Source organism: Aedes aegypti, chromosome 3 (genome assembly GCF_002204515.2).
Source record: "Aedes aegypti strain LVP_AGWG chromosome 3, AaegL5.0 Primary Assembly, whole genome shotgun sequence".
Lineage (NCBI taxonomy): Eukaryota > Metazoa > Arthropoda > Insecta > Diptera > Culicidae > Aedes > Aedes aegypti.
The window spans coordinates 174,768,182-174,780,367 of NC_035109.1; the positions used below are offsets into that span (position 1 = coordinate 174,768,182).

At 38.0% G+C, this 12,186-nt stretch overlaps 2 protein-coding genes across 4 annotated transcripts in view; one reads left to right on the forward strand and one right to left on the reverse strand.

Annotated features, from left to right (window-relative positions):
• LOC5567150 (serine proteinase stubble) overlaps window positions 1–4,193 on the forward strand; it is a 544,997-nt gene extending 540,804 nt beyond the window's left edge. For all 3 annotated transcript variants that reach the window (XM_021853116.1, XM_021853117.1, XM_001651529.2), the window contains one exon: window positions 3,912–4,193. In XM_021853116.1, coding sequence (XP_021708808.1) covers window positions 3,912–4,046 — 135 coding nt within the window. In that variant the 3' untranslated portion in view covers window positions 4,047–4,193. The remainder of the gene's footprint in view (window positions 1–3,911) is intronic.
• Window positions 4,194–4,485: 292 nt separating this feature from the next.
• Window positions 4,486–6,269, reverse strand: LOC110679118. Its single transcript, XM_021853118.1, has 4 exons — window positions 5,937–6,269; window positions 5,783–5,862; window positions 4,751–4,898; window positions 4,486–4,693 (listed from the first exon to the last, which is right to left on the reverse strand). Exons 1-4 carry the CDS (start codon window positions 6,139–6,141, stop codon window positions 4,608–4,610), a joined length of 519 nt encoding a protein of 172 aa, XP_021708810.1. The 5' UTR covers window positions 6,142–6,269; the 3' UTR covers window positions 4,486–4,607.
• Between the last annotated feature and the right edge of the window lie 5,917 nt (window positions 6,270–12,186).

Consider the following 12,186-nt stretch of genomic DNA (forward strand, 5'->3'; position numbering starts at 1 on the left):
TGTCATGCACGATTCAACTATCTTCAGGTTGAGATAGGATGTTAGATGTTTGGATATTTTTTTGTAATTTATTGCCTAAAGCAACATGTTAGCTGTTAATGGTTAATGATTTCATGGATTTATTATGTTTGTTTCCCGTTGACTAGGGCCTGAAAAAAATAATGCCAATGTGTTTTTTTTATACCATACACGTTCGAAAAACCGTGATTTCAGGGTAGTGTGCAGAACAAATCTCGACCAAACAATGTTTAAAATTAATTTTATCTTATGAGCGTTTGTCAAACAACTTTAACAGAATAAAATTAGCTTACTATAGGTGGTTATAGCAAGCGGTTTTGATTCATGAGTATTGAGTTATGATAAATCTTAATAAAAGCCTTAAAACACATTCTTAACTTGAAACATAGTGAAATCTTTTTCAAATGAGCTGAAAACGTGACCAGACATTGTTCTTAGCATGAGAATTCAGAATACTGCTCGACCGGAAGATTTTTAGACATTTTTTTCAAATATGAACAGGTCTAATATGGATGGAAGTATGGTATTGAAAATTTGTGAACATTTGTGACAGTCATAGAAATGCAACACAGTCTTTCTATTGAAAAAAAGACAATTTAACGCGTGGATTCTCATGTGGCTTCTCTTATATATGTTTGTCTTCCTATCTATGAATAATTCAACTTTTCGTAATAGCAAAACATATTGTATACAACTCGTTGCAAAACTCGGTTTTTTTCACTACTCATCGTATTTATCCAACTCAGTAAGCCTCATCGGATAAGTGTACGACTCATGCTGAAAAAATTATCATTTTGCAACTTGTTGCATAAATAACTATTTTCTATGGTTTATAACTCAATACGATATATAAAATAACAAGTTGTGGAGTATTTTTATTATGATGATAGTAAAATGAAAGTTGGCCATTTCGGGATTAAATAATTTATAATATTTAAGACCGCTTAAACACCGTCATGTAGGTAAATGTATTGAAATTTTCTTCACGTTAATTCTTAGAGTTTTTCAGTGGCTTCGTTCGTTTGCCCAGTGCTTTGCGAAGACCTAAGTAGTCCGATTCATTTTCGCGCGCTCGGAGTGTTTTTCGGTGGCTTCGTTCGCTTGGGTAGTGCTTTGCGAAGACCCAAGCTGTCCGATTCATTTTTCGCGCGCTCGCAGTCTGTTTTTTTCAGCTAGCACTTCATTCACGCGCCATCGGAGTTATTTTATATTCCTGCTTATACGTGTTGACGCTGCGATTGTAACTGTTCAGTCGAGGATGGATTATCAATTGGTGAGCTCGTTTCATGCTTGTAATGTAATTGAGGGAAAAGCATTCATTTATGCGGTTCTAATTAAACTGGTATCTTTAATCTGTGTTGAATTTATCAGTCAAATTTGCACCTCCTGTTCGTGTTGGCAACTATCTCCATCTTCTTTCAGGACAGGACCTGTTTCTCAGCTCAGTGGGCTCTTTAACAGTAATTTACTGATAGCTTTCCTTGTCAATTCGCCATGTTTGTACTGTGTCTCTAAGTCCAGCGAAGTCAACAAAATTCTCAACGCAATAAGATCCTCGATCGGAGGAATTCGAACTCATCAGTGCACCCTCAGTATTGTTTTGTCACCGCTATTTGGGCTCCTTGATGCTGACCCTATTTCAGATATTTTACTTTCTTATAACCATAGATTGCGCCATAGAATCATGTTGTTACAGTGATAACCACCGTCATAGCTGTAAGCATTTTATCAGAAATTTGCCCTTCTTTCTCAAATGGACTGTTCTTTCAAGTTAGCGTTGGAAAAGCTAGTCACTAATTTTGAACACAAATATGGAACAGCTAATTCTTTTGAAATCAGGATACCTGACTATGGGTACATAACAAAATTATATCAGATTGTGTTATAATGATATAAATATTTAATCGAACATAGGTTGTTACAGGATGTTGTTAAAATAACCGAAACATAACAAAAAAATTGTATAAATTCTAACATAATCATAACAAAATGGGTTTTAAATCTATCAAAAACATATTAAATCCCATTTATAATGTTTGATACAAAGTATCAAAACTAAAATATTGTCTACTATACTGGATATCACATTCAGTTACGAGTTTCTTGATCAGTTATATGAAAATTATATCAAAACATCATATTCGGTGCAATAGACAGATAAATGTATGTTTTGTTATAAAATAAGCAATTATAAAAAAGGCTTATATCGTAACAAGTCAATCACTTGAGTCACTTGCAGTTAGTCAATGATCAAATTAAGATCATATCATTTTGTTAACGCTTGAATGGTTTTACAAACACAAGAGACTTTTCAGTTGCAGTAAGTTATTGTTTATCTAAAGGTTACATGTATAGATCTGAATTTTGTGTAAATGTTGAATCTGGATGAAAAAAAAAAACATAAAAACCAAATAATCGCAAAAAAAAAGTTAGTTAAAAAGGAATATTTTGAAATATTATAAACTATTCAAATGCACAGATGTATAACTTTATTATAAAATTGTTTAACATTTACAAATAGAAATATAGTCAAAATAAATATAACACATTATGTTACATTTTTGTTTTAATATTTTCTGTGTATTCATATCATATAAGATATACATATCACATTGTAATAAAATTTTATTATAATTTTCTTATATGCCTCTAGTCGGGTATCCTTAAAAGTTTCATTGAAGTTAATTCCGTTACAGGTTTATTCTTGAATTTTCCCTACTTATAAATTCTTCTGTTTCTTATGGAACAGCTCACAACTTTTCTGCCATCATAATTTCTCCATAGTCCTAAAACAAACACAAAAAATTAGTAAGGTTATCTTATTGAGATTCAGTTAAATGATCCCGACGAACGTGTATACTGTTCAACAGTGTATCTCCTATGAAATCCGAAAATAGTGGTAACGACAACGAGACTCCCTCTTAGGGACACCCGCATACAATCACTTTCCAAATCGCTGTTTGACACAATTTCCAGAGGAGTTGTTGGTTCTAAAGCATCATTTGATCAATTCAACTGGAAATCATTGTAGGATGTCCATAGTTTCTTGCATCTTCTATGTATTTAAGTAATAATTAATTGTAAAATGTATCTGTAGATTCACAGTTCTTCTTTGTGATGTGTATTTCTTCTTGTTATATTATCTTAAAATATTCAATGGGAAGAGTAGGTGCGTTGTGTGTTTTGCAGAATTGGATTATTCTTTTTTATCAAAAGGAGCCATTTTTAGGGAAATCCTGAATTCTTGATGCAATTCTTAGAAACCTCTAACTTTGATTCTTGATTCGGCCCATGATAGATAAGGCTTTTAAAATAACACCTATTTGATATCTAAAATTCAAATCATAACTGCAAATATAAAAATTGAAATTTGAACCTTCTTCTTCTTCTTTCTGGCGTTACGTCCCCAATGGGACAGAGCCTGCTTCTCAGCTTAGTGTTCTTTGAGCACTTCCACAGTTATTCACTGAGAGCTTACTATGCCAATGACCATTTTTGCATGTGTATATCGTGTGGCAGGTACGAAGATACTCTATGCCCTGGGAAGTCGAGAAAATTTCCAACCCGAAAAGATCCTCGACTGGTGGGATTCGAACCCACGACCCTCAGCTTGGTCATGCTGGATAGCTGCGCGTTTACCGCTACGGCTATCTGGGCCCCAAATTTGAACCTTAATGAACCTCAATGAATAAATAGAAGATATCTGACCATTTCACCTATTCGTATCTAGAATAATAATTAATTTAAATTCGGAGTGAGTCGCAACCCGATTCATATCAAGTTTCACAACCACTGGGGGCCCACATCCGCCTTTTCGAGTGTCGGTTTAATTGCTCTTTCATGCTGAAGTTATAACTTTTCCCGATTTTTATTCTCTCCCATTCATCTCGCAGGTCAAAGGCAAGGATGGTCACTATTTTCTCGCTGGCATCATTTCCTGGGGCATCGGATGCGCCGAGGCCAACCTACCCGGCGTTTGCACAAGGATATCGAAATTTGTCCCGTGGATTCTGGACACCGTTTTGTGATAGATGAGTTTGCAGTAGAAGAAGAAGAAAGAGTGCTGACGATGGAGAGTGCTCGTATAATGGAGGAAACGGAATAAGTGTTCAATCAGTAAACGGAAAAGACTTGATTTTTTATGTAGCCCAATGTACGGACAATGGACGGTTTTAGACTATGTAAATATTTCATCAAACCGTTCGGAATCGATAGAATCGTCGCATAGCTTCAATTCTAGTGAATCAGGTATTTTCAGCGAATAGCTGGCTAACGAGACAATAGCTTCTACATACGCGAATTATTATTTTTAAACAAGTCAAACAAGAACACCGATGTAAAATTTGTATAGTTAATCCTTAGCACTGCCTTTGTAAATAAGTATGTACTGTATATTATTCGATTTAGAATTAGATCAATCCATTAGCGTTGTATATATGTAATCCTTTAAAATAATGCGCAATAGTATTGCAATATTGTTAACACATTAGTTGTTAATTTGTATTTATATGCAAATAAATCAATTATTATAACGTCTTTCCAAAGATTTAAATTAAAGGCCATGAAGCTTTTCCGGTATCCGAAATCCTTCACATCACCCTGTGAATCACTTTCCTACTGCTGTCGATGGCTGCGTACACTCCAAGGATTATCCAAATGCCAAGTATCAATTTCGCTGGAGAAGAAGTAAGTTTGAGTTCAAATAGTTCTATTTTTCTTACCGAGAACCTACCACAAGAAAACACCAAAATCCAGAAAATCCATGAACTCTTCTTGCCTTCCGTATTGATTAGAGTGAATATTTTTGAAAACACAGTAACAAAGAAGATTTCCTCGAGAAGTGCGTAGGCAATAAACACCTTTATCAACGTTATGTTACTCTAGGAATGAAAAAGACCTCACATCCTGCAGCACACATTAAATAGCGCTAACAAGGACTGTTTCGGAAATAATTTGGAAACCTTTTAAACGGGTTCAATAAAGTAGGGTAGATCTTATTTTAAAAATATGAAGTTTTTAAGGTTTTTTTTTAATGCACGAGTTCACTCGTTGACGTTTGAGCAGTGCCGTGTTATTTACGTGACCATGGAAACAAGTGAATTTGGCACCGCTAAAACGTCAAATTAGTGAACGCGTGCATTGGTCCATGGACCAATGCACGAGTTCATTATTTGACGTTTGAGCAGTGCCGTGTTATTTATGTGACTATGGTAACCAGTGAATTCGGCACCGCTCCAACGTCAAATTAGTGAACTCGTGCATCGGCCCATGGACCGATGCACGAGTTCACTAATTTGACGTTTGAGCGGTGCCGAATTCACTCGTTGTCATGGTCACATAGATAACACGACACCGCTCAAACGTCATAGAATGAACTCATGCATTGGTCCATTGTAGATACGTCGATAACACATTTTATTGTCATTCGGCTTTCATTGATCAAAATTAAAACAGCGAAGATGAAACATGATATCAAGATTTGCCGAAAACAACCGAAACAAAATAATTCATTCAGCTAAGAACTCGAGTTCCTTTATGGACCGATGCACGAATTTACTAATTTGACGTTTGAGCGGTGCCGAATTCACTCGTTGCTATGGACCGATGCACGAGTTCACTAATTTGACGTTTGAGCGGTGCCGAATTCATTCGTTGCCATGGTCACGTAAATAACACGGCACCACTCAAACGTCAGATAGTGAACTTGTGCATCGGTCCATTGTTTCCAACTTACTTCCGAAACAGTCCTTATGATACTACTAACCTTGAAAATTCCCACGATTAATAGTATTCCGGGAACCATCTTGATCAAAGTTGTAATTATATGATACGGCATGAAGTCATCTGAAACAAACGCACAAAAAGTAGGTTATCAATACTTTTCACACCAGCATGAATCTCCAACAAATAATTCTTACCAAGCCGTCCATAGAAGCTGCAAACATTGTCCACCAGCTCGTCGTCGAACAGAATTCTGAAGGTTTCGTTTCGGTCTTCTTTGGTGCACTGCAGTCGCATCAGCTTCAATAGTTCAATCGTTTCCATCGTATAGTAAAACGCCGTAACGATCCACATAAAGCCCAGAAAGTACCCGAACACTTTGTAGCAATCTTTCGTGCACATTTTCCTGTTCGAATGGGCTTCGATTCAGCTCTACAGTGGATTGGAAAATGATGACTGACAGATACGACCAAGGTGCTTAGTAGGCCATATTTTGCAACATGCTAGCCGTCATGAAATCCATGGAAGCATTGACCCTGATTGAATGATAGATACCGTTTCAATTCATATTGAAGACACTTAGAGCTTCAGTGAAGTAAATCTCATCAAATAAACAATAAAAATCATTATGTATAGTTCCTCACCGTTATCGACCATTCATACTACTAACACAGACAATCAGACGTCACACTCTCATCATTGTCCATCGACCACCTTTTTACGGTCGATTCAAAAATATGGTAAGTGGCCAATTCGCCACCAGCAGCGCTTGCATCGTTTTTGTTCGTGTTTGACGTTTACACACTACTGCCATCTGTTGGCCTGTCGGCCAAACACACCGATTTTAGTATTGGTCGTACATGTCATCGTGACTATGATTTTGATCGAGATTTATTTATTTATTTATTTATTTCTTTATTTGAATTTATGTAACGTAAGGAACTTGTCTGTGCTACTAAATTAACTTTCGAATGGTGGGTGAACTGATTTCGCACCAGACGTCGAGTTCTTGTGGAGTCAGTAGTAAGTACGCCTTCTGGCCAGTGATGCATTTTAAACTGAACGCGAGCCAAAAATGAACTCAACGCGTTCTAATTTTGCACGTGAACGCAGTAAACATTGAACTCTTGTGCAAGTTTCTGACGCTGCTCACTTTAAAATGCACACTGAAGCACAAAACTTAAAAAGTACTACTTTGAACAGAGTTCGTATCCCGTACAATGTATGGAACCTTTCATGTTCCTTGACATCCTCTAGTAAATATTTCTGCTGTTAAATTTGTTTTAATCTGCCATGAAAACAATTTTCCTTTCGCGTTCATTTTTCTGCTCTTTTGCGTTCAAATTTTTGAACTGCTCAATGTTCAAGCCTACTTGATCTTTCGTTTAAAAATTTGAACTGGAACGCGAACTGAACGCGTTCAAATGCAACACTGCTTCTGGCAGTGATGCATCTTCAAATTTTTCTGCTGCACTTGTTATTCGACGATACCAATGATCCGAGGTAGACAAATTCATCCACCACCATGAACACATCTACGTCGATCATCATACGTCTGCTAATGCGAACTCTATCACGCTCAGCTCCTCCATCAAGCAGATATTTCGACTTCGAATTCCTTACAGTATAAGCAGCCCATAAAAATGTGAAAATTGTTTGAATGTGAATTCATCAGATAAATGCATTATTTCAATTATTTTGATTAGTGCATGTAAGCTCTAATTACTGTAGTTTGCTATAATACAGTGATTCTCAACCTTTCCAGAGTTGTGGCCCCTTTTAGGCTCCAACAAATATTTTATGGCCCCTAAAAAGTTGCTTTTGAAGAGTGTTTCAACTCCAATTGTTCATTTTTAATTAAATAAAGACAAACATAAATTTTGCTTTATTTTCAGACAAATTTTATTGAGTGGCTAATATGTGGCGTTTGAAGTTCAAATCAAATATTTTCTATTTAGTATTGTTTTCAAAAGATGTTTTCGTCAGAGATCTTGGATGCATTTAATACAACATTCACAATAGGATCGTAAAAGTTCCTTCGAAAATTAATATAAATTTTCTTCTTCTAAAAAAGGGACACACACATCCGTTAAAATCTTAGCAATAATTCGTCCCCTTAATGCTACAACTAGATAACTCGAAAATCGAAATTTTGGAATATGCAACATTGAAAATATTACCGTTTTACAAGGTGATTGTGATTCGTAAATAATATGATTGAAAAATAAACTTTAACTTGTGTATTTTGAATCACACACTTATGAGCCGTGCATACTTTGCAGATCTAATTAAGAATAATGTTTTTACAAATTGAAGTCGAATATTTCAAATTTCGAGTTATCTAGTTGTAGCATCAAAGGGACGAATTGTTTAAAAATCTTGAACTGCATTATATTTAAAACTTTGTCTGAAAATCTCTTCTTCTTCTTCTTTCTGGCGTTACGTCCCCACTGGGACAGAGCCTGCTTCTCAGCTTAGTGTTCTTATGAGCACTTCCACAGTTATTCACTGAGAGCTTACTATGCCAATGACCATTTTTGCATGCGTATATCGTGTGGCAGGTACGATGATACTCTATGCCCTGGGAAGTCGAGAAAATTTCCAACCCGAAAAGATCCTCGACCGGTGGGATTCGAACCCACGACCCTCAGCTTGGTCTTGCTGAATAGCTGCGCGTTTACCGCTACGGCTATCTGGGCCCCGAAAATCTCCATGAATCTTAAAAGTATATGGAAAGGCCTTACTTAGCCGAGTGATTAGAGTCCGCGGCTACAAAGCAAAGCCATGCTGAAAGGTTCGATTCCCGGTCGGTCCAGGATCTTTTCGTAATGGAAATTTACTTGACTTCCCTGGGCATGTAGTATAATCGTACCTGCCACACGATAAACGAATGCGAAAATGGCAATTTAGGCAAAGCAAGCTCTCAGTTAATAACTGTGGAAGTGCTCATAGGAACACTAAGCTGAGTAGCCGGCTTTGTCCCAGTGGAGACGTTAATTCCAAGAAAATGAAGAAGTGTGAGTTTAAAATGCAAATATCAAATGCGAAAACACCAAACGCGATAAGATTTTTCATAAGGAAGGCGAAATCAAAGATAGCTTTTCTTTGCTAGGTTGGCGGTGATATGGATCACGGTTGCTATGTGTCCTTTGATTAGTTTGTGTTACCGCAATGGACCAATGCACGAGTTCACTAATTTGACTTTTGAGCGGTGCCGAATTCACTTGTTGCCATGGTCACGTAAATAACACAGCACCGCTAAAACGTCAGATAGTGAACTCGTGCATCGGTCCATTGAACAAGATTTGCACGTCAAGCGCAAACAGCAATAAAAAACAAAAACTATGTTCTAACCACAAATCACGTAAACTGAGTGCCAAGGATGCGTTTTAATGCTTATAAAAAAGATTATCATGAAAAATCTTCTGAAATTGCATCGGATTTGTTAAAGTTAGTGGAAAATCAGTTTACAATGCATCAAAATTATAGACATCAAATCCACTTCTTATTTAGTGATCATTATTTTTTTTTTCACTTCTAGCAAAGCTAGAAATTTTCACCTACCCCTGCTATCTGGGTTGCTATTGGGGTGTAAGCTCTGTGGTTCTCACTCACTGGTCTATTACGGATGCACGTCTCGAGTGTGGTACAGAGAAAAAATGGATAAAACGACTCTGCACCACGCCACTTTTAATTGGCTTGGGCTACAAGTCCGATGCCCCCCGGAACTATGGACCAATGCACGAGTTCATTATTTGACGTTTGAGCGGTGCCGTGTTATTTATGTGGCCATAGCAACGAGTGAATTCGGCACCGCTCAAATGTCAAATTCGTGAACTCGTGCATTGGTCCATTTAGCGCGATCAGTGAGTGGAATACAAATATCAGTGTCGCTGCTTGGCGGCCGGTAAGAGAAGCTGAATGTTCGAAAGGATGTTGTCTGCAGTTTTTGCTGCTGGCGCCAACTGTTAGCGTTTGAGAACAAAATAAACAGTCATTACCCTATTCCGGTGGAGGTAGGCTTCCAGTTCACAGGACTACCCATCACCGATACTATGTGACGTTTGAACTACTCGGCCTAGTCCCTGACAGGGAATCTAGCATACTCAGATCACGGCCCAACACCCTCGCCATTTCTATATCAGGTAGAAGTTCACATCTTCATGCTTCCTGTTGATCCACGTCAACAGGTTTGAAATAAGCCGATGGGTCCAACTTCCCTTCTCCGCGTAGTCCCACTCGTGCTGCCACCTCGCTATAGATCCGACTCTGGCGATCTTCCGTACGTTTCTGACGTCTCTTTGTTGGTAGCACTCGATATCCTCCGCTAATGTGTTGCAAATGGGGATCATACCGGCTATAACGCATACAGCATCTGACTATATCATTCTATACGCACTCGCGACTCGCACTACCATCAGCCCTCTGTTCAGCTTTTCGCGGTTCCGCTTTGTTTCTAGTCCATTGCTCCAAGCAGGAATACCATACCCCAGGGTGCTTCAACACGCGCTTCGGTGCAATAACATATCTTCCAGCGTTGGCTTTTACCTGCTGAACCCCCTTGCAGTTACTAACTAGCAATACCTCTGTTTAGTGGTAAACTATCTGCAGTTTGGCTCCGCTCATCCAGACCTCGATTGCGTCAATTGTTTCCATCACTGACATCTCCACTTCTTCCAGCATCTCGCCCATCATCGTTAGTGACACATAATCCGCAATCCCAACAATCTTCACCTTCCTGGGTAACCTCAGTGTCGAGAATGTGTCATACATCCCGTTCCAAAGCGATGGACCGAGAATGAAACCTTGAGGGACGCCCGCTGTTACTTGCATTGACTTCTGCCCCCCATGTGCTTCGCATACCAGGATTCTGCTCTGGAAGTAGCTTTTTAGGATCTTGCTCAGATAGTCGGAAACCTGCATATATTTAGGAGTTTTCATTGCAATTCTTGAAATTAACACTTCAGTCGTCACGCTGTTGTATTTTGTACAACAGTGGTGAAAAAAGCTCGCTTATCGTACACAGCATCAGCGCGATGGTTCTGACGGTGACAAACCGTGCGACGACTGAAAGGTTTACTATTTATTATTTCTTTAAATATTGCATTATTAAGAATTTTGCAAGCATATTCGGTTTCAGGGAGCTCATATTCATTATGTAGAGTCATTTTAAAAAATAACAATAATCGCATTGACAAGTGATCAATTTCACCACGAAATTGGATTCCCGATTTTTTATTTTGAGCACTAAAATCACATTTGTTAGAAAATTTTGGCACATGAGCCAAAAAGGCTGACCGTCGTACTTGTTTTTCTACATTAAGTTGTTTGCCATTTTTAACATTATTGAAAACAGACAAGAAAAATCATGAAAAATGATCAATTCCACCCGATTACGGTACATGTAAACTTCAAAACGTTAAAACCTTATAACAGCAAGAAAAATGTGCTTTTCTTTGGAAAATAAGACATGCCACGATTTTTATCCATTTATCAATAGTTAAGTCATAAAAATCAATATTTTTCATTATTGGAGTCGATTTGTAGAAAGATTTTCAATCGATTAGTGCCACAATCTTGAAAATCTATCAGGGCGTTAGTATGTTATTAACAGTCAAAATCTAACCACTTTTCGTGACGTGAACGATTTTCGTTTTTCGAAATTATACCCCAGACGTTATCCAACGTCAAAATTAACTTTATTACTTCACTGTACTCCATATAAAAGGCGAACACGAAATGATTGCGACACATTCAACAAGGCATAACTTTTCTACCATTGGGTAAAAATCAACCAAATTTTGCACACTTTCTTATTGATGTGTATTGTTTACATGCTATCAAACTCTAAGTAGTGTTTTTCGATTCAACGAAAATGGAGGTGAACCAACGCGAGTCGAGAGAACAAATTCTTTCCAAACACCTGGAATTTCCTGATCTGTCGCACCGGCAGTTGGGATAAATGTTGAACATTAACCATTCAACAGTCTTCAGAGTGTTGAAGCGTTTTCAGGAGCGGTTGTCATTGGACCACGGCAAAGGAGCAGGAAGAAAACCGGGACCGAAGAACAAAAAAAACGAAGGGAAAGGTGAAGCGGATGATTAAAGCAAATCCCAACGTCTCAAGCCGTGATTTGGTTAAAAAGAATGGCATGTCGCAGAGCTACGTCCAGAATGCAAAGAAGAGAGCTGGATCACATACATACAAGGTACAGAACTTCCAAAACCGCGATGAGCGGCAACAATCGACGGCTAAAACTCGGGCACGGAAGCTCTACGAGAAGATGCTGACAAAATATGGCTGCTGTGTGATGGACGACGAAACGTATATAAAAGCCGATTTTAAGCAAATTCCGGGGCTGAATTTTTTCACCGGCAAGAGCAAGTTCGATGTGGACGGCAAATTTAAGAAGAAGAAAATGTCGAAGTTCGCCTCCAAATATCTCA

Bases quoted from the DNA above. Each gene is read 5' to 3' on its own strand.
- LOC110679118 (XM_021853118.1), bottom strand. From the start codon at position 6,141: ATGTGCACGAAAGATTGCTACAAAGTGTTCGGGTACTTTCTGGGCTTT. The intron at 5,863-5,936 runs GTAAGAATTATT...CGTTTGTTTCAG, and splicing joins CAGCTTCTATGGACGGCTTG to ATGACTTCATGCCGTATCAT. The intron at 4,899-5,782 runs GTTAGTAGTATC...TTTCATTCCTAG, and splicing joins TAATCGTGGGAATTTTCAAG to AGTAACATAACGTTGATAAA.